This window comes from Amblyraja radiata, chromosome 8 (genome assembly GCF_010909765.2).
Source record: "Amblyraja radiata isolate CabotCenter1 chromosome 8, sAmbRad1.1.pri, whole genome shotgun sequence".
In the NCBI taxonomy this organism is placed as follows: domain Eukaryota; kingdom Metazoa; phylum Chordata; class Chondrichthyes; order Rajiformes; family Rajidae; genus Amblyraja; species Amblyraja radiata.
The window spans coordinates 66,378,640-66,404,071 of NC_045963.1; the positions used below are offsets into that span (position 1 = coordinate 66,378,640).

The window sequence follows — 25,432 nt, forward strand, 5'->3', positions numbered from 1 at the left end:
CTCCCCTCTCCAGCTCCCCGCCCATTGCACCGCCGCGGGGGCTTTGCACTGTCTTCACGTCGGCGATGCTAGCAGGTCAGTGCCCGTCACCGGAGACGTCAGGACCAACGGGACACCGACCCCCAGGCCCACTGCAAGCACGGAGATCCCAGAGACCCACAGCCAGCAGCAGCCCAGCCCCGTTCCAACTCCAGAGGAAAACTGCAAACTGGCCGGAGACATCAGGACCACCAGAAGCCGCTCCCCGATGGGCCGCTACGGCGACAAGTGGCAGTTCGCCCACAGCCCCCTCATCGGGACACCGACCCCCAGGCCCATTGCAAGCACGGAGATCCCAGATCAGCAACTCCAGCCCAGCCCCGCTCCAACTCCAGAGGAACACGCTCCCCGTAGGGGCAGAAGCTGATGGTGTGCAAGGTACGTCTTGTTCTTGGGGTCGCGCAGCTCGGGCTGTTGGCGAACTGCCACTTGTCGCCGTAGCGGCCCATCGGGGAGCGGATTCCTCTGGAGTTGGAGGGGGAGGGGGGTATTGTGCTGTTTGATCGCCCCCTACTATCCCAGGGACAGGGAGACAGGACGTTCACCGAGGGCGGCCCGCAGAGGTGACAGCGGAACCTCCGGTCGGTCCTCGAAGAAAGGGGAACTAAATCCCCATTCATAAAAGAGAAGGTGAGGATACATTGCGCGGGAGAGTAGGAATCCCAAGACAAAGTTGAGTGAGCGTTCACCGAGGGTGGCCCGCAGAAGTGACAGCGGAACCTCCGGTCGGTCCTGGAAGAAAGGGGAACTAAATCCCCTTCATAAAAGAGAAGTGGAGGGTATATTGCCCGGGAGGGTATATCGCCTACCTGGAAGAAACCGGACATTTTTTCCAGGATGTCGTCTGCACACCAAAGCTCATGTTTGGCGCCAAACGCACGTCGCCTCTGCTGCACACGGATATAAGAGTGTGAAAATGTCGCCTTAGGCCGCCTAAGGGCATGTAGCCCCGCTAGGGTGACATGAGTGCGAGAGGTGATTCAATGCTACGGTCACATTTACAAATTCAGGAATTCATTCAACACACTGCATTTCATACAGACATTTATTCTGCAAGAAAAAACCACATTGAAGACTGAAACTCGCGACCGAGGAACTGCCGGGATCAAGGCGCAAACTCGCGACCTTGCGGATATGAGCCGAGCACTACCACTGAGATAGCCATTTAAATCTACGCTAAAAAATTTCCATTCCGAAGACCGACAAATTCCGAATTACAAAAAGTGTCTGGTCCCAAGGCTTTCGGATAAAAGGTTGTGCACCTGTACTACTTTACAGACAAAGTATTCCAACCTGCTGGAATGTTTTCCAATATCAAACTTCTATGTCCCTCTTGACATTCATTAGAGTTTGATAACCTGATAATTGTTGCTTCTGCAAATATACTAGTTCATGATACATTGAATCTTTCTGGAACTTTATTTGTTGAATAAATGATAGGTGGTATGTTGGAAATGGATAACTGCTGTCCCAGGTTCTGGAAATGGGCAAAGCTGATTAACTAACCATTTTCTGATGTATTTCAGTTTTACAGATCACCAGATCCCACATTAGTAGATAATTCATTGGGGAATTTTATTACTACAGGTGCACAACCTTTTATCCGAAGTTCCAAATAACGAAATGCTCCGAATAGCGGACATTTTTTTGGTCCTTGAAGAAAGGTCCTTGAAGACGTTCACCGAGGGCGGCCCGCAGAGGTGACGGCGGAACCTCCGGTCGGTCCTCGAAGAAAGGGGAACTAAATCCCCATTCATAAAAAAGAAGGTGAGGGTATATTGCGCGGGAGGGTTAATAATTGACAATCTGCTGCTGCCTGCCCGCTGAGTTAAAAAGTTCCCACGGTAGACTCACGATACACAGTGTATCGTGAGTCTTGCGTGGGAACTTTTTAACTCAGCGGGCAGGCAGCAGCAGATTGTCACTCCCTTCAGTTTCACCCCACCTACACCCCTCTGCTTCCCGGCCATGTGTGTGACCCCTTCCCTCCCCTCTCCAGCTCCCCGCCCATTGCACCGGCGCGGGGGCTTTGCACTGTCTTCACGTCGGTGATGCCAGCAGGTCAGTGCCAGTCACCGGAGACGTCAGGACCAACGAGACACCGACCCCCAGGCCCACTGCAAGCACGGAGATCCCAGAGACCCACAGCCAGCAGCAGCCCAGCCCCGTTCCAACTCCAGAGGAACACGCTCCCCGTAGGGCAGAAACTGATGGTGCGCAAGGTACGTCTTGTTCTTGGGGTTGCGGATGAGGGGGCGCAGCTCGGGCTGTGACGTCTCCGGCCACCCCCCTGTACAGGAGCTGAGACTGGGAACTGTGGGGTTGTTTGCAGTTGCAGAGGGAGGGGGCAAGGGCGGTACAGTTCCCAGTCTCAGCTCCTGTCCAGGGGGGTGGCCGGAGACGTCAGGACCAACGGGACACCGACTGCAAGCACGGAGATCCCAGAGACTCACAGCCAGCAGCAACTCTAGCCCAGCCCCGCTCCAACTCCAGAGGAACCCGGGTTGCGGATGGGGGCGCAGCTCGGGCTGTGGGCGAACTGCCACGTCGCTGTAGCGGCCCATCGGGGAGCGGATTCCTGTTGGTCCTGACGTCTCCGGCCACCCCCCTGGACAGGAGCTGAGAGACGTCAGGACCACCAGAAGCCGCTCCCCGATGGGCCGCTACGGCGACAAGTGGCAGTTCGCCCACAGCCCGAGCTGCGCCCCCTCATCGGGACACCGACCCCCAGGCCCACTGCAAGCACGAAGATCCCAGATCAGCAACTCCAGCCCAACCCCGCTCCAACTCCAGTAGGGGCAGAAGCTGATGGTGTGCAAGGTACGTCTTGTTCTTGGGGTGGCGCAGCTCGGGCTGTGGGCGAACTGCCACTTGTCGCCGTAGCGGCCCATCGGGGAGCGGATTCCTCTGGAGTTGGAGGGACAGGGAGACACAGCGGCTTTTGAGAATGGTGGGCAATCACTTCCAAAGTTCTGCCCACACAGTCAGTACACCTCTCCTAAACTTGTCTCCCGCACCAAGATCATCTCGCAGAGAATGATCCCAGCCTAACCCTCCCTATTCTCTCCTATTCTGCAAGAAAAAACTACATTGAAGACTCAAACTCGCGATCGAGTAACTGCCAGGGATCGAGGCGCAAACTCGCGACCTTGCGGATATGAGCCGAGCACTCTACCACTGAGCCAGCCGTTAAAATCTACGCTAAAAATCTTCCATTCCAAAAGCCGAAAAATTCCAAATTACGAAAAGTGTCTGGTCCCAAGGCTTTCGGATAAAAGGTTGTGCACCTGTACTTCTAATATGGCAAGGTCAGCATTTGTTGCCCATCTCTAGTTACACTGTGATTATAGTTGTCGTCCATCCTTTACTGAAAAGCATCCACATCACTATAGGTACTTGTACAATGTAGACCTATTAAGGTTGGTATTTTCCTTTCCGATGGAATATTAGTCAACCAATTGGTAATTCGAGTGGCAATCTTGAGACCTTAATATTTGAGATTATTGGTCTGTTTCTTTTATTTTCATGTTGTTTAAGCTGATTTTAAATTCTTAGTTTAGTTTGTTTAGAGATACAGCATAAAAACAAGTCCTAAAGTCCTCTGAGTCCATGCCGATCACCCACTGATTACCCATTCAAACCAGTTCTGTGTTATCACTCTTTTTCGTCCATTCCCTGCACATTCGGGACAATTTTACAGAGGTCAATTAATCTCCAAACCCATAGATTTATTTGCCATGGTTTTAGTATTTGAAATTGAATTGTCCAGTTGCAAAGACCTTGCCCTGGGTGCTCCTACAAGTTGAGAATCTTAGATGACATGAGAGATGTGCAATGAAAGTAAACTACTGCATTTGATTAGCTTCAATTGCCTTCATTCTTTTGTTCTGATACAGTTTTTGTTAGAGAAACGAAGCTGATTTATTGTTAGATTTATATTTAGAAAATATAATTGGTGTTCATAGGCAAACAAATACGATTGCATTCCATACACAGATGAGCAGATTTATAATGCAAGCTTCTTGTGTCTCAATCGGTTACTATAGTTCTGAACAGAATACATCTGAAAGTGTTCTGGAACAGAAGTATCTGGATTGATTCCCAGCCTGTGATGAGTTACTTGACCACAGTCTGTGTGTAGCCTTCAAATCAACAATCCATTCTGGGAAAGTACTTGTGTACAGAAATTGAGCGATCACGACACAATTGAACTGGACTCTTTAATATTCATTACACCCTCACGGATGGGAATATTCACTATTGAGCCCTTGCATTAGTACAAGTTACATGGCCAATCTTGCAGATAATGTCTGCAGGAGTTTAATTAGCATGAAGGCAATGGTTTCGGTGCAATTAAAGGTTTCCTGTACTCTGATGTAATCTTAGTGCTTTGAACGCAATCTTTGCTTCGTTAGGTTTTATAAAGTGTCCTGTCTGGGCTTGCACCTTTACAAGAGTTTTATTTTAATATTTTCATTTCAGTAGAAATTATTTTGAGCAATAATGGCAATGTTTTCATGTAAGGTGATTGTTTCTGATGTAGCTAACAATTAATGTGGACTAAAATTGTCCTTCAGTTGCCGGTTATTGTGCATAATGCTGGGAGAGGTGGGAGGTGGAAAGGGATCCATTTCCGAATTACTAGGATATGTATCTGGGTGGAGACAAATTGACATTTGCCTAGAACGTTCTAACTCTGAGTTCAGTGAAGTAAGTTAATTGTTAAGCCATACACATTCAAACCTAGACTATATATGAGGAAGATAAAATGTTCATGCCATTTTACATTTTAATTCTTTGTCAATGTATTCCTGTGTAGGTTCTGCTTCCTCGTGCAATTCTGAAGATGATCAGAAATTGCATAACTTTATAGAAAAGGGTATAGTATTATGGTACAAAATAATTTGTTCTTTTTTCACAATTACATTACTTTTGTTTTATTTACACATAAATTATTATGCCTTTCTAGTGAAAATCAAAAGCAGAAAACTTTCCAAGATCGTAGTATCTGACATAGGTATGAAGTAATAATTCCATATTTAACTAACGCCTTTCCCTCTGAAGCACTAACCAAAAGCAGACGACTAATCAAAGCACCTTGCTTGGTGACTTACTAATTCGCACTTTGTGCTCTTGGGGTGTTTCTGATCTGTGAGTGCAATGCATGATCGTGTATTGATCACTTTGTTGTATTATATTGGTATTGTTGTATTAAGTGGAAATGAAATACTTGACCAAAAGAGAAATCATTTCTAATTGCTTTTCCTCGCCATGAATTTGCTTTTGTAATTGATTATATTAAAATCATCTGTTAATAACAATGATATTTTCTTCAAGGATGAATACAGAATTAGTTTACATATTCATTGACATGCCTGGTAGAAGCAATTATAAATCAAAGGGAAGCAAGTAAATTAGTATATATTGAGCATTCTTTTTTAAATCACAACTTGAATAATTTTGTATTTCAGTACAGTTTTAAATTGGTTATTTTCCGTAGTATGGTGTTCAATATTTGCAGCTTCCACTTGTTTGCTGGACCTAATACACCGCATTATGAAAATATCTCTGGCAGAAATCATACAATACACTGCTTCAAGCTTGTATGGCTTGTCTCATTGCTGCAAAAGTAAAGATTTGTTACATCCTGAAGACAAGTGGACGTTGTAATCTGTAACAACATGTTTAGTCAAAAGCTGCATCATGGAATTCTGGATTAATGCTCAGACTCAAATAATTATATATTGCAGTTGACTTCTTTTGGCATTGCAAGCAGAAAGATGAGGCTAGATATAATTGCTATCTCAATCTATTCTTGCTATTGAGGGAGTGCAGCATAGGTTTACAAGGTAAATTCCCGGGATGGCGGAACTGTCATGTGCTGAGAGAATGGAGCGGCTGGGCTTGTATACTCTGGAATTTAGAAGGATGAGAGGATATCTTATTGAAACATATAAGATTATAAAGGGTTTGGACATACTAGAGGCAGGAAACATGTTCCCGATGTTGAGGGATTCTAGAACCAGGGACAACAGTTTAAGAATAAGGGGTAAGCCATTTAGAATGGAGATGAGGAAACACTTTTTCACACAGAGAGTTGTGAATCTGGAATTCGGTTCACAGAGTTTCTCTGGATACGTTCAAGAGAGAGCTGGATAGGGCTCTTAAAGATAGTGGAGTCAGGGGATATGGGGAGAAGGCAGGAACAGGGTACTGATTGGGGATGATCCGCCATGATCACATTGAATGGTGATGCTGGCTCGAAGGGCTGAATGGCCTATTCTTGCACCTATTCTCTATTGTCAATCATATTTTTCATTTCAGTGAGATCACCTTTCATTCTTCTAAACGATCTGGATTCTGTCTGCTTAATCTCTCCATATATGAAAAACCCTGTAAACCAGGAATCAATTTGGTGAATGTTTGCAGCATACTCTCAGTCATAAGTATATCCTTCATTTGGTTAGTTGACTAGACCTGTGCACAGTTGTCTAGGGGCTCCAAATAATTATAGCAAGATGTCACTACTTTGTACTCAAATCTTCTATCAATAGAAGTGAATCTCATTCATTGGATGCTTTATCTACATGTTAACATTTAAGAATTTGTGTGCAAGGACACCTGAAACAATCTGAACATCAATTCCATTCTCTCACCTTTCCAGGTCTGTATTCTCAGCTTTTGCGTTCCTTTATGTTCTCTGCTTGCTTCATTAACCTGTCAACAAAGCGATTTCATGTGTGGTTTATTCCCACTGTTACCCTGGGCTCATCCTATCAGAGATGTTTGCTTTGCCTTCTCTTTTTCCCAGTTGTGATGAAGGACATTTGATCTGATACATTACCCCCAATGTTCTTCGCACAGATGCTGCCTGATTTGCTGAGTGCTTCTAGCATTTTTTGTTTTCTTGGAACAGTGACAAGAAACCATAGACAATGGTGGGAGTATGGCTGACAACTGGAATCTCAGGGTCATTCCTGCATCGTGCGCAGGGGTATTCTACAAAGCAGTCACCATATCTGCGTTTGTTTTTTTCATTATAGAGGAAACAGCATCATGAGCACCAAATACAAGACACTACTTTGGAAAAATGCAAGTGAATCATTACTTCCCCACAAGAATTCTCTGTTCTTGGATGGTGGGAAATGCATGTGTTGCATTTCTTGTGATTGCTTGTAAAAGTGTCATGAAAGGAGTCGATGATGCTAGGTTTCTGGTATGGGCATTCTATTTAAGGTAATAGAAGTTATGAAGGAGGATTCCTTCAATGAGGAGGTTGGTGGGTGAAAGAAGATGACGGGGAACCCCACTCTTGCTCTGGGTGGTAGAAGAGAGTTGAGAAAAGTAGTGTGGGAAATGGAACAGGCATTTTGTGTACCCTATCTTCTGTGACAAAGTTATAGTTGAATTAAAGGGAAGACATTTCAGAAGCACATGTGAAAAATGTTATTGTGGGGAAAAAGTGCAATGGAATAGAAAAACTTGGAAAATGGAATACCTATAGGAAGTTGGTGATGCAAGAGTCTTTTGTAATGGCGGTGCTGGCCCGAAGGGCCAAATGGCCTACTCCTGCACCTAATGTCTATTGTCTATTGGTATGAATGTTGATTTCTCTCACTTTAGGTAGCCCCGGCATTCCCTCTCTTTCTATCCCTCCCCAACCCAAGTCGCACTAGCTTCTCGTTTTCACCCAACAAACAGCTAACAATGGCCTGTTTCCTTTATCATCGTTACCTTTTTGCATATCTTTCATTCATTGTTCTTTATCTCTCTACATCATCGTCTATATTTCTTGTTTCCCTTATCCCTAACCAATCTGAAGATGGGTCTCGACCCAAAACATCACCCATTCCTTCTCTCCAGAGATGCCTCCTGTGAGTTACTCCAGTTTTAAACAACATCCAATGTCATACACAAGAAAGGGCAGATGCTGGTTGACAAAAAGTGAACACACAGTGCTGGAGTAACACAAAGACGCAGCAGAATTTTGGAAACATCATCCCGTCACCCATTCCTTCTCTCCAGGGATGCTGCCTGTCCCGCTGAGTTAAAGAGTGCCCACGGTAGACTCACGAGTCACTACGGTAGACTCACGAGTCACTACGGTAAACTCACAGGCTACTACGTTCTTACAACGAGTTTAAAAGTTTAACATTTTTACAGGGCTGCCAACATTGGGTGAGAGTTGGGAGTGAGAAATTGCGAGAGACCAATCCCGAGGGAGCATAGCGACGGGGGGGGGGGGGGGGGGGGGGTGTCCACTGATCACTGGCTTTGGGGGTACCCGGTGAGGGAGTGGAGCAGCCGAGTGGGGAGAGGGTGTGGAAGAAGGGTGTCCTCCCTCCAAGGGTAGGAACTATTTGATGTATTAAAATCATGTTTTAGTGCACTGTAGAAGTACCATTTCAATTTTTTTTGTATGAAGTATTTTTAAGAGGTGACTTTTTAAGGGGTAACTTTATCCACACAAAGGGTTATGGGTGCATGGAACAAGCTGCCAGAGGAGGTAGTTGAGGCAGGGACCATCCCAACATTTAAGAAAAAGTTAGACTGATACATGGATAGGACAGGTTTGGAGGTAGGGACCAAAAACAGGTAGCGTAGCTGGATCATGTTGGCGGATGTGGGCAAGTTGCGCCGAAGGGCCTGTTTTCACACTGTATCACTCTATGACTACATTATACCTCCACCATGCATGAATGCTTCAAAATCAAGTGATCGAGTTTTATTGCCATATACTCAAGCATAGAAACATAGAAAATAGGTGCAGGAATAGAGTAAATTTGACTCGTGGAAATCTTTCATCATGTTGAAAGATTTTCACGAGTTAACATGTTTCCCGAGTACCTGCCGTTAGCGTTACGAGTTCCAACGTTCCCGCTATGTTAATTCTACGTGATTACCACGAGTTTGATTTGTTTTAAACTCGGGATCACTCGTGGGTGGACTCGCACCGTGAGACAGGGGTTTTAGTAGGTTAACATTTGTTCTTTGAGCTCTTCATTCATTCTTGATCTGCAGTTCTTCACTGTTTATAGGAGGATTTATGTGTCTTTTCCTTGATGACAGACCCAAAATAGATATTTAATTGCTCTTCTATTTCCTTATTGCACAACATTAAGGACACACAATAGTAATAGCTAACCTTTTTCTTTTTATCAGTTCTTAGTCTAGTTTTATTTTTCTGGCTGGCTATTCTTTTCTACTTTCCCTTTCCTGTTCAATTCGGATCCTCTGCAGAATTCTGAATTTTTCTAAATAATCGGCCTAATTTGGCAACAATGTAGGCCTTTTCCTTTGGGCTAATGGTAACTTTAGCTTCTCACAGCACCCATTGGGGGACCAGCCTTTATTTGTTTTACTCAAAGGGAAGGAGATACATTTTGACTTGCTTATTGACTTGCATAGCCAACTTCATAATTTGACTAGGATCGCTCATCCCATAGTGTGCCCTACATTTATATTTCAATTATAAATACTGTCCTGACCTGTATTCATAAATGCCCAAATAAACATGATATATTGTAATTATATCTGCCCTCCAATTGTTGTGATGCTCTGCTGTGGAGGATATAATTACACTGTGACAAGTTTATATTAGCATTTTGCATAATGGCATGATAATTCTAATATTAGAATATAAGAATATACTCGACCAAGTACAGACCTCTTGGGTCTGCTTCCCCAATGCTAGATTCCACCACTCACCCGTTCCCCCAATGCAAGCCGTTTCCCGCCAACGCATTATTGCACCACTCACGCATAGCCCCCAGCTGCGCTGGCGCGGCTCAATTATCCTCACCCCCCAGCACCCCCTCATCCTCCTCTTTACCTTCCCTCTTCAATTCCTGGAGAGGGAGGGGGGTAGAGAGGGAGGAGGGTAGAGAGGGATGGGGGATGAAGAGGGAGGGGGTAGAGCAGAAGGGGGGTCAGAGAAGGAGGGTGATGGAGGTGGAGAGGGAGGGGGGTAGAGAGGGTGTTAGATGGGGAGGGGGTAGAGAGGGAGGGGGTAAAGAGAGTGGGAGTGAGGGTAGATAGTGAGGTAGATAGAGATAAAGAGGGGGAGGGAGGGTTGAGAAGGAGAGGGGTAGAGAGGGTTGGAGTGAAGGGAATCTCCTTTCTCTAACCCACCCCCCACCCATTTCCCTCCTCATTTCCCTCACTCCCATTCCCTGCCCCAGTTCCTACCAAGGTCGTAGAGCTGCACCACGGCCTGGAACTGGTTCTCGTACCCGGCCCGGCCCTGGGCTCCAGTGGGCTCGCCCCTGACCCCGGACCCAGGCTTGTCCTTCGTTCCAGCGGCGGCTTTTTCGGCCCCGGGTTCGGCTCTCACTCCAGCTCCAGCACCACCCTCCCCGTCCTGCCTTGCGAGTGCATTGTGACGTCACTCGGGTGCGCTGGAGTGCCCCTCCCTCCCGGAGTGTCCCATCCTGCCTTGTGAGTCCATTGTGACGTCACTTGGGTGCGCTGGAGTGCTTCTTCCTCCCGGAGTGTCCTGTTCTACCCTGCGAGTCACTCTGGATTTTTTTTTTTTTTTTAATGGATGGGTTTTCTGTCTTTTGTTAAAACTTTAAAGGATTAAAAAGTCCGGAAATATAGGTGGGAATGCGAGTGGAGGAGAGCCGGGCTGCCAAATGAAGAGAGAGAGAGAGAAGCGGCTTCTGACTCTGGAAACCCACAGCTGGAATGAGCGCGCAGAGCTTCACGAACTGCACCAACAGTGATGAGAAGTTTAAGCGCGTGATCCTATAGTGGAGAGGAGTAGATTCAGCGCGCGAGGAGTCGCTGCCCCGAGATCTGTAGAACAAAGAAGCTATAGCGGAACGGAGCTGTAGAATGTTTGTTCTGCAGAACTTTCTCGATCTTTCTGCGCATTTTAATCCACAGCGGTGGGGAGGCGGGGCCTGGAGGCAGGTGAGCCTGGATTGGTGGGCATGTGGGCATTGTGACGTCAGCAGCTGGTGAGCGGCGTTTATATTTTAAAAATTGAGTTTTGTGATCAATTTTATTCAAAATTTGGGGAAATAATTGACCAAGGAGTGGATTTCTGAACTCATAAGTTAAATCCCCACCGAAATTGTAAAAATCTCTGCGTTATTGCGTCTGGTTTTCAAGGAGATACGTTTCAACTGCAAAATCACACACACACACACACACACACACACACACACACACACACACACACACACACACACACACACACACACACACACACACACACACACACACACACACACACACACACACACACACACACACTCACACTCACACAAATAGATACTAGACCAAGTGCAGACCAGTTGGGTCTGTACCCCCAACGTGGGGAGGGGGGGGCAGCATGCGGCGTCACACACACTAACCACACACACACGCCAACTACCCCCTTGATATTATATTAATATTATTAATATGCTCCTTTTACCCCATAACGGCCCTATCTACTGACGCATAGCCCCCAACTTGCAGGCGCTTCTAGAGAGGGAGGGGGGGGGTGGTAGAGAATGAGGGCAGAAAGAGAAGGGGCAGAGACAGAGAGAGAGGGGCAGAGACAGAGAGAGGGGCAAGAGACAGCGGGAGAGGGGGGTGGAGAGGAGGAGAGAGGGTGGGAAGGGAGGGGGAGAGGTGGGGGGAAGGGAGGGTGAGAGGTGGGGGGAAGGGAGGGTGAGATGTGGGGGGAGGGGGGTGAGAGGGGGTTATGGATGGGAGGAGTGAGGGAGGAGAAGGGGGGGTTTTGGAAAAGGGGTGGGTTGGAGAAGCGGGGGGTGTTGGAGAGGAGGGGGTTGGAGAAGGGGGGCCGTTGGAGAAGGGGGGTGTGGAGAGAGGGAGGGGGGGGGAAGGAGAGGGGGGAGGAGATGGGGGGTTGTTACCAAACTGAACTCACTGGAATAATCCATTAACGGAGCCACTCTGCTGCTGGATTCTAAGTTGTCCCTGCCTTCCGTCTGGAAGCCTCCTCGTCCCCATCAGATGCCGAGTTTCCAGAGCACTGGTTTAACGCGGGGGCCGCTCACGGTTAAGTCTGTGAAAGCGGCCCCATCAGAGACTGTGAGCAGCAGCAGGGTTCACTATAGGAAGGACCATTGCGCCTATTGTAGCGGGTGGCTGCTCATTTCCACACACCCCGGCCTTTACCCCGCCCACCCGTCGCCTTATCTCTTCTCCCCTGAAGCAGGTCGGTCGGGCACAGTTACCAGAAGCTGAAAACGAAATATTGCAGCGGGAAAACTGCGGCTGCGGTTCTGGCAACAGTCGGCGTTCTACTCTGTCTGGGGGGAGAGGGCGAGTCGGGGTGAAGGGGGTGAGAGAGTTGGAGTGGGGGGGGGGGGTTGGAGTGAGCGGGCAGGCGGGCGGGCGTTGGAATCCAGCTGCGGGAGGCGTGGCGCGAGCGTACTTGGAGGCATACTGGAGGCAGGTGGGCCTGGATTGGTCGGCATGTGGCCATTGTGACGTCCGCAGCTGCTGATTTAAAGAAAACAGTAAGTTTTGTGAAGGATTTTATTGAAAATGTGTACAGAAAAACGACTAAATTTAATGAGGAGTGGATTTGCGAATGTAAAAGTAATATCACTAGCGAAATGGTAAAAATCTCGGCGTTTTTGCGTCTGGTTTTCGCGGAGTAACGAATCAAACGCAAAATCAAAGGCAAAATGACATACACCCACACACACACAGAGTTTTAAAAGTTTATAGATATGATATAGATATTGGAATATAATTCCAAGTATTGTGGTGCACCAGTTCCATAGGCAAAATCCAATGTCTGCACCATGGTATAGGTGAATTGGACAGTACCTGAGTTTATACAAGATAATTCTGAAGCCTCACAAGAAGTTGTTCCTGAGATTGGTTCATGGGATTATTAACTTGGGAGCTGACATGAACCTAGCGGGCCGAATTGCCCCTTTCATTATTTGTGAAGACAAAGAATGTCAGAGGAGCATTATTTAAAACCGGTTATCTGTCAATTTCATTTGCATTTCCGGCCAACCAAGCTTGATGTACAGCATTGAATAATAACCGGAGGTAAACATAAGATGCCTAGAGTAACTCAGCGGGCCGGGCAGCATCTCTGGGGAGAAGGAATGGGTGACGTTGAGACCCTTCTTCAGAATAATAACTGTTTTCTTGTAGATCTCATTTTCCAGCTCCACTCTTCCCCCTCCTTTGACAATCTCATGTTGAAGTATGATATTGCTGCAGCCTACAATATTCTGAAAGCATTGCATGGTGTTTAATTTGCCCCATTGATTTCCAATTGACAAGTTAATTCAACTCTGAATATTAATGGACAACGTGTGAAGTGAGAATCCTAAATAACAACATCTTGCAGGAAAGTCTCCTCCCGACTTACTCTCTTCAAAATTTAAGAGCCAGCAGACATGTCATTTATTTAGAGGAAATGTTCATATACCCATCTCATAGCACTAACTACACAAGCAAAGACTTTTGAAGAGATTGAAGACGCCAAAACCTTAACTCAATCAACAATGGCATAATACTTCGAGAGCTCACCACAACATTTCTCAGTGTGAGTCAATTTGGTGTTTTGCCTTAATATTCACAAGACGAGATTGTCTCAATGTCATCTTTCATAGAGAAAAAGTTCAACATAATCCAACTCAAAGCTACAACTGTGTGATACCTGACTATTCTTTCCTTTTGTGGACATTTTGTTTTTAAATTGTGGCCAAAGATGTGAAAACGTGAAAATCAAAAAGGAAAACTGCAGATGCTAAAAATCTAAAGTTAAAATGGAAAATGCTAACTCAGCGGCTTAAGCTGTATCTGTGAAAGAAAGGCTCTGACAAGGGGCCTTTAATCTGAAATGTTATGATTATTTCCAGCATTTTCTGTTTACATTGTAGTGTAAAAACATAACAGCAAGCATCTAAATCCTGAAGTGTACATTTATTTGATCTAAATTAAAACTGGGTAATAACGCCTCTACCCATTTCTCATGGATAATTGCAGTAAGGGATCATGGTGATTACATGAGAAACAATCTAGACCTCTCTATCCATAGATGCTTAATAAATCTTACAACTCACTGCTTGATATCTGGGAAACATTTTTGGATGTGTATTGAAGTCTCATAGGACATGATAGTACAATGAAAAGTGCGATGAAACACTGTCTAGAATGAGCATTTTATCTCTAATCCAACAGTGAAGCTATCTGGTTTTTTTCCCTTTTACAGAAAACATGCATAGTTCCTAATTGGACAGAAATGCAGTCACCATGGCTACTCAAAGCACAAATCATACTGGCCACGCTGATCAAACTGAATCACATAACAATACTCTGCCTAACTGATTGAAGTGCAGAACATGGAGGCATTAGGAATTTAATAATATAGCCTAGGGAAGTGAAGCTCCTGCTATTAGGGGAAAAAAATTAATGACATCAGGGATGTCTTTCGAACTATATTTATTTCTGTAACAGAAAATCCCAGTTCCACTTCTACTGAAAGCAGCAAGTTATTGATCAGATTCCTTGAACATTCCTGCCATTGTTTTAATATTGCCATGGGGAAAGCACAATTATTTTATGTCAAAGAGAGCACACTTGTCAATGAAGCATTCCTTCAGTGGACCATCGTAAGTGTCAGATTTGATTGTGTGTTCAGGTCGTGAAAATGGGTTTTGTACTTGTGTTGTGGAAATGGAAGCAAACTGCAGTACAATTTTTTTTCAACTTTAGATTTCTGCACTACAGTTAGTTATTTGCTTTGAATTAGAACTACTTCCTTGCAAACTAATTACCCTTTCTCCAATTTTTATCTTCAAAATTCTTGAATGTATTGAGGTTTGTGAACTGCACTTTACTTTGAACTGTATTTTTGAATCATTCTCATCAAGTTTCTGATGCTGCTATTGCACCCAAACAGCTCCGATTATGATCACAGATATCCAATACTATTGCGATATTTGTCATCTAGCGCTGCTTGTTCGCATGAATGTGCCTGGAATCTTTTGGCATAGTTGACCAATACCACACTCATCAGTGCAGGGGAAAAAATCGAACATGCCTCGATTTCATCCTATCTCCCGGTCCAATCCCTCACAACCTATGTCCAAGACACCTCACACGCTCTTCATCATCCTCAATGACATCCGCTTTCCAGGCCCCCACTCCCTCATCTCTACTATGGATGTCCAGTCACTCTACACCTCCATCCCCCACCAGCAAGGTCTTAAAGCCCTCCGTTTCTTTCTCGACCGCAGAACCAGCCAATTTCCGTCTACCAATACTCTCCACCGCCTAGCAGAGCTGGTCCTTACCCTCAACAATTTCTCCTTCGATTCCTCCCACTTCCTCCAAATCCAAGGCGTAGCTTTGGGCACTTGCATGGGCCCTATCCCCAAACTCTACTTCCGCTACATTGCCGACTGCATTGGTGCTACCTCCTGCACCCATGCTGAACCCACTGACTTCATCAACTTCACCACCAATTTCCATCCTGCACTCAAATTCACTTGTACCATCTCCGACATCTCCCTACCGTTTCTAGATCTCACCGTCTCCATCACAGGAAACATACTATTGACCGACATCTACTGCAAACCTACTGACTCCCAGAGCTATCGAGACTACACTTCTTCCTACCCTACTTCCTTTAAAGACTACACCCAATTCCTCCGTCTGCGCCCAGGATGAGATTTTCCATACCAGGGCAACGGACATGTCCTCATTCTTTAGGAAACGGGGGTTCCCCTCTTCCATTAGGCTCTCACTAGGGTCTCCTTGATATCCCGCAGCTCCACTGTTGCTCCCCCTCCCCCCCCCATTCGTAACAGGAACAGAGTTCCGCTTGTCCTCACCTTCCACCCCATCAGCTGTCGCATACAGCATGTAATCCTCCAACATTTTTATCACCTCCAACATTATCCCACTACTGGCCACATCTTCCCATCTCCACCCTTTTCTGCTTTCCACAGAGACCTTTCCCTCCGAAACTCCCTGGTCAACTCGTACCTTCCCACCCAAACCACCCCCTCTCCAGGCACTTTCTCCTGCAACCGCAGGAGATGCAACACCTGTCCTTTTACCTCACCCCTCGACTCCATCCAAGAACCCAAACAGTCTTTCCAGGTGAAGCAGAGGTTCACCTGCACCTCCTCCAACCTCATCTACTATATCCACTGTTTCAGGTATCAACTTCTCTACATCGGCGAGACTAAGTGCAGGCTCGGCGATCGTTTCACTGAACACCTCCGCTCAGTCCATCTTAACTTACCTCATCTCCCGGTTGCTCAGCACTTCGATTCCCCATCCCATTCCCAATCTGACCTTTCTGTCCTGGGCCTCCTCCATATTGAGAGAGAGACCCAGCAAAAATTGGAGGAACAGCACCTCATATTTCACTTGGGTCGTTTACACCCCAGCAGTATGAACATTGACTTCTCTAAATTCAAATAGCCCTTGCTTTCCATCTCTATCCTTTCCCCCTTCCCAGTTCTCCCACCAGTCTTACTGAATCCGACTACATTCTACCTTTGTCCCACCCACTCCCTTGACATCAGTCTGTAGAACGGTCTCGACCCGAAACGTCACCCATTCCTTCTCTCCAGAGATGCTGCCTGTCCCTCTGAGTTACTCCAGCATTTTGTGTCGACCACACTCATCAGTGTCCCTTGACTGATCTATCCTTGTCCTGGCTTGCATTGTTTCTAAATGCTAGTTCTTGACCTTTATCTGAAAATTGGGTATCAGCTACCATATGAATAATGATTATATATACTTTACTATTATATACACTACCAATTCTCTTGATCCCTTCACATTGGTGAATGTCGTAGGCAGACATTTCTTCCAGCTCAACGTTGGGAAGATTGTTGAAGGTCCAGCCCACTGCTGCTACTCATAGTGACCATCTTCCCCAACTGACATATTCCAGATATGGAAGGCATGGTGTCAAAAACATTTGTACAGTTAATTATTTTAATCAAAGGCATTTAAAAATAATTCAAAAATACAAATATTATTTTAGAAAACATTAAAATAAAATTAAATGTTACTGAAAATACCGTAATTTATCGGAGATTTCAAACAATAACATAAAGTACAATGGGTTTTGCATGTTTGCAGTTTATTGCATCACTTTTGTTGGCTTGCAGTGCTTGCACTCAACATCCATGCCTCTAAAATTGATTTTCTTCCCTTCTCTTAAACTTAACTCTTCAACAGATCTTTTTGTAAACTTCCATACTTTGGCTTTATGTGATTCAATGGTGTTTTTTATTTGGTGGTATCCTTATAAACCGCCGTGTTTATGCTACATTGGAGTTCCCAAGGTATGTTTTTGTTGAACATCAACTTCTAGAAGCTGCAAAGTTTGAAAGATGATGTGAGGTTTGACTTTTTCACGGTGGAAATAAGTTAATTTCCCATCAATTTTTAAAGTTTTAAGCATATGATAATTGACGGTTGTTATCCACATGTCCTGCGCAGTATTAGAAAATAATATGTCAACTGCTGTGAGGGAAATTGACTGCATGTTTGGAAATACTACTGCTGAGAATTTCATATGCAAAGTGAGTAGCATTGAGACTTAAGGAGAGAAAGTGTCAGCTGTGATATGGGTCGCACGGCACACTACAGCCTTCACATGAAACGAATGAATAAATATATTGGCCAAGTATGTACACATGCAAGGAATTTGCCTTGGTGCTCGCTCGCAAGTAACAACACGTCATACAATTAAGAATGACACATAAAACATTAGACATTAATAATAAAACAATATAGTTTAAGCATTTGAATGAAATAAAATACCAGCGGAAAAGGAGGCTTCAGACTTTTGGTTATCGAGTCTACTACTCGTGGAAAAAAGCTATTTTTATGTCTGGCTGTGGCGGCAGTGACAGTCCGGAGTCACCTTCCAGGGGGAAGCGCTTCAAAGAGTTTGTGGCCAGGGTGGAGGGGTCAGAGATTATCTTACCCGCTCGCTTCCTGGCCCTTGCAGTGTACAGTTCGTCAATGGGGGGAAGGTTGCAGCTAACAACCTTCTCAGCTGATCGGACGATTCGCTGCAGCCTCTGGATGTCGTGCTTGGTGGCTGAGTCAAACCAGACCATGATGGAGAAGGTGAGGACAGACTCTACGATGGCAGTATAGAATTGGACCATCATTGTCTGTGGCAGGTAGACAAAAATGCCGGAGAAACTCAGCGGGTGAGGCAGCATCTATGGAGTGAAGGAACTAGGCCTGTGGCAGATTGTGATTCCTCAGCTGGAATAAGAATTTAAATGGAGAAGAACAATAATCTTATTGGATAGCAAGACTAGTGATCTACCAACTCATTTATTAGTGATGCAAATTCAGAGTGGGCGTCAGTGGAATTAATGTTAGAATGTTCAAATGTGTTAATAAAGTAACAATTTTAATGAAGATGCTCAAGATACAAAATTAGCTTTATGTATGTAAAAGAGAACATTTATAGTTATCTTAATTATAATTACGCTAAAAATCATAAGTTCTTGGCAAAGTGATGGACAACTGGCTGAAGTTATTTTCATATAATGCCATTAATGTTAACACCTCATCCTGATTGTTCACTACAGGCTTCCATAATTTTCATATGCAGGAATTTGTTCTTTTCAGTCTGCATGCTGATTATTGCTTCATACATAGTCTACCTGTGATTTGCCACTGTTATCAGTAATAAGTATTTAACCATCGAGTTGTGATTGTAACACAAATTTGAATGAACTGAAATATATTTAAGTAAGTAAGTAAGTTTATTGACAAAGTATTCACATTTGCCTCATCTACCATTCCCAGTGTTACGTTCCAGACACTCACCACCCTCTTTACTTTAGACTTTGGAGATGCAGCACGAAAACAGGCCCTTCGACCCACCATCTCCATACTGACCAGCCATCACCCCGTACATTGGCACTATTTTACACACTGGGGACAATTTACAATTGTTACCAAAGCCAAATGACCTACAAACTTGTACATCTTTGGAGTGTGGAAGGAAACTGGAGCACCCGGAGGAAACGCACACGGTCACAGGGAGAACATACAAACTCCATACAGTCAGCACCTGTAGTCAGGATAAAATTCTGGTCTCTGGCGCTGTAAGGCAGCAACTCTACCACTGCTCCATTGTGCCAACCTGTGATGAAGATCTTTGTGTTTTCTGTAGCTACAGACAATGTCCCAGAAGACTGGAGACTCGCAAATGTTCCTTTATTTAAGGGAAGTAGATAGAATCCAAGGAATTATAGGACAATGAGACACACGTCAATTGCAGGGAAACTATTGGAGAGGATTCTTCAGGATAGGAATTGCTCCTATTTAGAAGAAAATGCATGAGGCTCACTGGCCTATGATTCCCCGGATTCTCTCTACTTCCTTTAAATAAGGGAACAACAATAGTCCTCTGGGACCTTGCCTGTAATGTGAGAGAAATGCTAGAGAAAATGTGACTCCAAACACAGGTTGCTTCCTGTATCCTTGAACAGTTCTGCCTGGTTCCCCTCGTGTTTTTAATGTAGGTATCAAATACTTTGAGATTTTCCTTAATCCGGCTCCCTAAAGCCTTTCAGTAGCCACTTGTGGCCCTTGTAATTTCCTATGAGTTCTTTCCTCCTTTATATTCCTCAACGATCCTGTCTGATTCCATCCTCTTGAGCCTTGCATGTACTTCCTTTTACTTTTTGTCCAAATTTACAACCTCTTTGGTCATCCAAGATCCCCTTACGCCGACATCCTTATCCGTCCTCCTTACTGGAATGTCTCACTGGGAATGTAAGCTTTTTAAAAAATAATTAATAGTGGTCCAAATAGCTTACTACATAATCATATGAACTTGTCCCTTTTACCTGATATTTATTCAATTGATCCGAGTTCAAAATCAACCTGTTTTCAACTCCATGCTAACTCCCAAGATAATGAATATACAGCCACTCAATTTATGAAAGCAATGCATTCCTGGAAAATATTAAGTGAAACTTTGTAAGTTAAACATGCTGGAGGAAATGATTTATGGTGACTTTGATGCAGTGTATATCAATGAGCAAACTGTTAGTTACAGCTAAAAATAGATTCTTAAATCAAACATTTACCCCAAAGAGTCAATGGTGGAATGGGGGAAATTGGTAAATTAAATGTAGACAAAAGTGCTGGAGAAATTCAGCGGGTGCAGCAGCATCTATGGAGCGAAGGAAATAGGCAACGTTTCGGGCCGAAACCCTTCTTCAGACTTCTTCAGGTAAATTAAATAGTCATAATTGAGGAATGGGTATATATTCTCTTGAGATTAAAAGATTTAAAGAGGGTTCAAATATTCAAAATTATTTAAAGTCCTTGATGGGGAAGCGTATATGAGAGTATTTTTCCAATGGCTGAAGATAATAAAATCGGGGCAGGACTCTATATAATTTAGCACTAAGGAGAAATTTGTCACTGAGCTGTGTGAATCTTTGTAATTTTCTATATCTGGGAACTCTGCTCAATCAATGATTATATTCATAAGAGAGGCCAATAGATTCTTGGTTTCCTGTGAAAATCTAGGGATGTGGGAAGTATGTTGCCAATCGTAATAGGATCAGTACAGATTCAAAGAACCGTGTGACGTACATACTACTATTTTTTAGGCTTTTGTATGCCACTTTGAAATATAGCTTGCTGTCGTCAGAAAATTTCATATCCCAATATCTCCTTTGTACTTGGGATGTGATGGGAAAGTTTGTTGTCATTGATTTCTCTTGTTTTCTCTAAAATCTTTAATATTTGCCACTATTTGGTTTTTGTTTTAAACTTGTTTGCCATCCAATTCACTAATTTGCCAATACCTTTATGAAAATTTTGGCAGTGTCTCAGCATGATCAGGCAAAGGATTCTGTTAATTATCTCCTATGTTATACATTTCAGTCCCTGTACAGGAAATATTTTCCAACATGTACAGTATATAATGTGTGGTCACTCAAGTAGGAATTACTTTCAAAAGGTGGTGTTTCATGAGGTGCCAATTAGCGTTTGGTTAAGAAAGAAAATCTTTTGTGGCTTCAATAACACACGAGCAGTTAATAGCCGTTCAGTGTTTGGATATGTGTTTTACAGGTAAATACAACTGACATTTTGACCAGAGGAGCACTCCATAACAATGAAATAAATTATTTCCCTGTTTGTTTCCCAAATGTTGCTTGGAGAAAAAGATTTGATCAGGAAACTGGGAAAGTTGCAGTCCCACATTGAAACTCGTTTGAGAGGCCAAACAGAGACACTTCATATTCTCATCGCAAAGATAATTAAGCATTTCTTTTTAAATGCTAATCTTGGTTTGTCCTCCAATCTCAGAAGTAGGATTTGAAACCATGAACTTTTGACTCTCTCAAGAGTGTTAATGCCAAATCACAGCTGGCACGCTAATCTTCTGTACATAGATAAAGCCACACTCTCCATCCCCCCACCCCCACGATAACTGTGAAGTATAAATATAAACTTTTTTCAACATTGACCGACTAAATCAATGTTTGCTTATAGAATAATCCCATCAATCCCATTCCCCCAATTATTTCCATGTAGGCTTTTCTATCATCCCGTCAACTAACTTCACCTTGACCTGCCAACCGCACACCTATCCTAGAAGAAATTTAAAGTATCCAATTAAACTATCGACCAAAATGTCTTTGTAACTGGGAGGATACCCGAACATCCTAAGAGAAACTTACACAATGGAAGAGTTACATAGATGATAGACACAAAATGCTGGAGTTAGTCAGCGGGGCAGGCAACATCTCTGGAGAGAAGGGATGGGTGATGTTTCGGGTCAAGGTAGAAGAAGGATCTCAACCCAAAACATAACACATTCCTTCTCTCCAGAGATGCTGCCTGTCCCGCTGAGTTACTCCAGTATTTAGTGCCTATCTTCGGTGTAAACCAGCATCTGCAGTTTCTTTCTACACAATGTAAGTGTTACCCAGATTCCATTTGTAGGGAATAATCAGTGAGTAAAAAGAGTCCAAGTAAATCAAATGTGAAACTTTATGGCAAAAAAAACATTATTTCCCCTGAATTATGCAAGGAGCTTGTGAAGTTTGATGCCATCCGTTCAGCTACATCAGCCTTGCTCCTCTTAGTTGTACTTCTGCCTAAATATTAACCGGAGTCTTCTCTCATGTTCTCTACCAGAGACCCACATCCTGTTCTCTCAACCATGTTCTTACCAAACAGCTTGGCACCCAGTTTCACTTTCAGGAGCCCAGGTTAACTTATACTAAAAATGATTTTAGGTTCTCTGGCACTGTTCACTTGAAAATTTGACATCATCTTCTTCTCCAAAAGAAAATATCTTTTGATGATGTTGTCCTTGCAAATTGCTGACAAGTCTCCAACACCTCTTCCCAATATGCTGTTGCCTCCCAAATGTTTTATTATTTTTTAAATTAATTTTATTAGAAGCAATTGTACAGGGATAAGGCAATCGACATAACAGTTATACAATTATTGTACAGCTTCATTTTTAACATTGAAACCTAAATCAAAAAAAAAGGGAAAAAGGAGAGAAAAGAAGAGAATGAAGAAAGCAAGAAAAAGACCCCTAGGCTACCAAAGAAGTGCAAGAGGAAAGAGAAGAAATAATAAAAGAGAAGATGGATATTTACCTTCCCCCCCCCCCCCCCCCCCCCCCCCCCCCCCCCCCCCCCAACCTCACCCATCCCCGGCATCAGGTTTAAATTCGTGTTTAACCATTCTGTTGTTGCAGAAATTCAGTAAAAGGTAACCATGTCTTGAGAAATTGATCTGCTTTTTCCGCCAAGACAAGCCTAATGTTTTCTAAATGTAATGTCTTGGACTTGTGGCTAAGGGGATCAGAGGGTATGGAGAGAAGGCAGGTACGGGATACTGAGTTGGATGATCAGCCATGATCATATTGAATGGCGGTGCAGGCTCGAAGGGCCGAATGGCCTACTCCTGCACCTAATTTCTATGTTTCTATGTTTCTATGACATATCAGTAATCCACATCTTCACTGTGGGGACTGTTGTATTTTTCCAAAATTTGAGTATTTGTTTTTTTGCCGTTATTAGGCCGTAATTGAGGAAACGTCTTTGAAATATCGTTAGCTTAGAGCAGGCCTCTGACATACCTAATGTGATCAGTTTTATATCTGGTTCAATTTTAATTTTAAGTATTTTGGAGAAGATATCAAATATTCCCCTCCAGAAGTTTTGGAACTTTATACAGGAAGCGAAGGAATGGGTTATAGTCGCTTCTTGGAGGTGACATTTATCACAAATAGGAGAGACGTTTGGGAAGATCTTGTTCAATTTGGTCTTTGAATAGTAGAGTCTATGCAGTATTTTAAATTGTATCAGGGAGTACCTGACATTGAGAGAGCAGTAGTGTATGTACAGAAGGCTTTCCTCCCAGCTATCCTTTGAAATTAATAAACCCAATTTGTCTTCCCATGTTCGCCTATGCATCTCAGAAGATGAGATGTGTGCAATTAAAAGAGTGTTGTAAATGTAGGATATTAACTTGCTTGTATCAACCGGTCTATTCATACATTCATCTAGTATATCTGGACCCATAAAATGACAGTCTTGTGAATATGTTTTCACATAGTTGCCTCCCAAATATGAACCTGCCTTTCCAAATATTTCTATGATAATATTGTCTTTCAATGAAAGACCGATTCACCCATCAGCACCCTTTGGTTTCCATGGAGGATATATTCTTCATCTCCTATTAGCATCCTATTTCCCAGCTACATGCTGACCTGGGGCGATATAAAACAAAACCGTCGCTGATTCTGCTGTTGAGTAATAGTTCCCAGTTCCTCTTGAGCACCACTTCCCACAAACACTCTGCTGCTTTTATTTGTCACTCGACTTATATGATATTCGTATTCATTGACCAAATATATGCCCCAGTTCGCATTCAGAACTCAGTGACTACAAATATCCACTGGTTAAATATAGGAGACCTGGTGCCTTTGTATTTGGTCCCCATTACAAATTCCATTTTGTTGCCACCAATTCTATTCCTTTCTCTTGCTGTTGCCTGAGATTAACCCAGACTATTAGCAAAATGTTGTACTTTAAGTGATATTTTCTGACATATACTTTCCACCACCAGGAATGCCTATTTTCGTGAAAACTCGTCAAACTATTCCTATCCTATCAACTCAATTAACAATGCTTTTATCTATGCTTTTATCATCCCTCTACCCAACTTCCAAGTGCTGCACTGGTCAACTTCCCACTCTTGCCAGGACACCTTGTATTGATGTCCAAGCACATGTCCTTGTGGTTACCGGCTTGCAACTGTTCCAGCTCCGTGAAGACCTTAATTTCAATATTCTCTTCCTCAAATCTGTGCAGAAACTTGGACATGGTGCTTGTATTACAAAACAATTTTTTGAAAAGCGATGATGTCTTTTGTTATTCCTCAGTTAACATTGAGTGGACTAGTAACAGGGAATCAGTATTAGTTCACATTTTAGTACTGGTTTGCATTGAGTGGTCTAAATCTAACTTTTCTGTGGGTTTTCTTTCAGCGAAGATGTCGAGAAAACTAAGCTTGCCAACTGAACTGAAGCCTGATTTAGGTGAGTGTGAAGGTTGACACCACCTGGTGTGGAAATGTTATTTTGTATGATTTTTTGGTTGTGAAAAAAAAAACAGAATCAAGTAGGCAGTGTACCTGCAACCAGCTCCTCTTTTCCATTATCACGGTTACAGCAGAATGTTCATATTCTGATCCATAAGCACCTAACTTTGAACTTGATAATAACGTTAAAAAAGCTGAATCGGGTCACAATATGATGGTCAATTTTTTCAGTGAGTATCTAATGTGGTTCTGTGAATTTATCCAATGAAAGTTACAGTATACAGAGCAGCAAGGTATAGGGGGGGCTAAGCCTTGCTACCATCAAGATGTAAAAAAAGTCAAGATTTCAACAGTACTTCAGTGCCACTTCCATCGCTGAATTTCCATTACTGGGGGAAAAAAGGGCATGAGAACTCCGTCATTCATGACTTGGCACCATTGTCGAAACATTGTCATCACAGTGACTAGTATTTCAGGAACAAGTCCACGATCACAGAAGGGTGTCAAGGATGAGAAATAAATGTTTCTCATTAGTGACCTCCTCAACTTTAATGGCTATTCAGTTGATGAATATTTAAGTGCATGAAGACACAAGACACTTGCAACAATGACTATTGGGGGAGCTTAGAATCTTTCTCTACCCGATTTCAACAGTTTACACACATAACACATGCTGTGCTTATGTGTCACCTTGATATCACTTTCTATTAAATTGCAGATGGTTTGTGCCATAGGCTTGAATCCAGTAGGAACTCTAATTAGACTCCTGCAGTTCATTTCATTTTGGAGCCTGACGACAGGCAGATCCTTGGGCTTTAATTCCACT

At 43.6% G+C, this 25,432-nt stretch overlaps 1 protein-coding gene across 6 annotated transcripts in view; it reads left to right on the top strand.

Annotated features, from left to right (window-relative positions):
* Positions 1–25,432, top strand: part of stxbp5 (syntaxin binding protein 5) — a 245,187-nt gene that overhangs the window by 185,016 nt on the left and 34,739 nt on the right. For 4 of the 6 annotated variants that reach the window (XM_033026117.1, XM_033026118.1, XM_033026119.1 and 1 more), the window contains exons 20-22: positions 4,859–4,918; positions 5,009–5,056; positions 24,554–24,604. In XM_033026117.1, the coding sequence (XP_032882008.1) occupies positions 4,859–4,918; positions 5,009–5,056; positions 24,554–24,604 (159 nt within the window). The remainder of the gene's footprint in view (positions 1–4,858; positions 4,919–5,008; positions 5,057–24,553; positions 24,605–25,432) is intronic. The other 2 variants (XM_033026120.1, XM_033026123.1) reach the window with 1 other exon arrangement.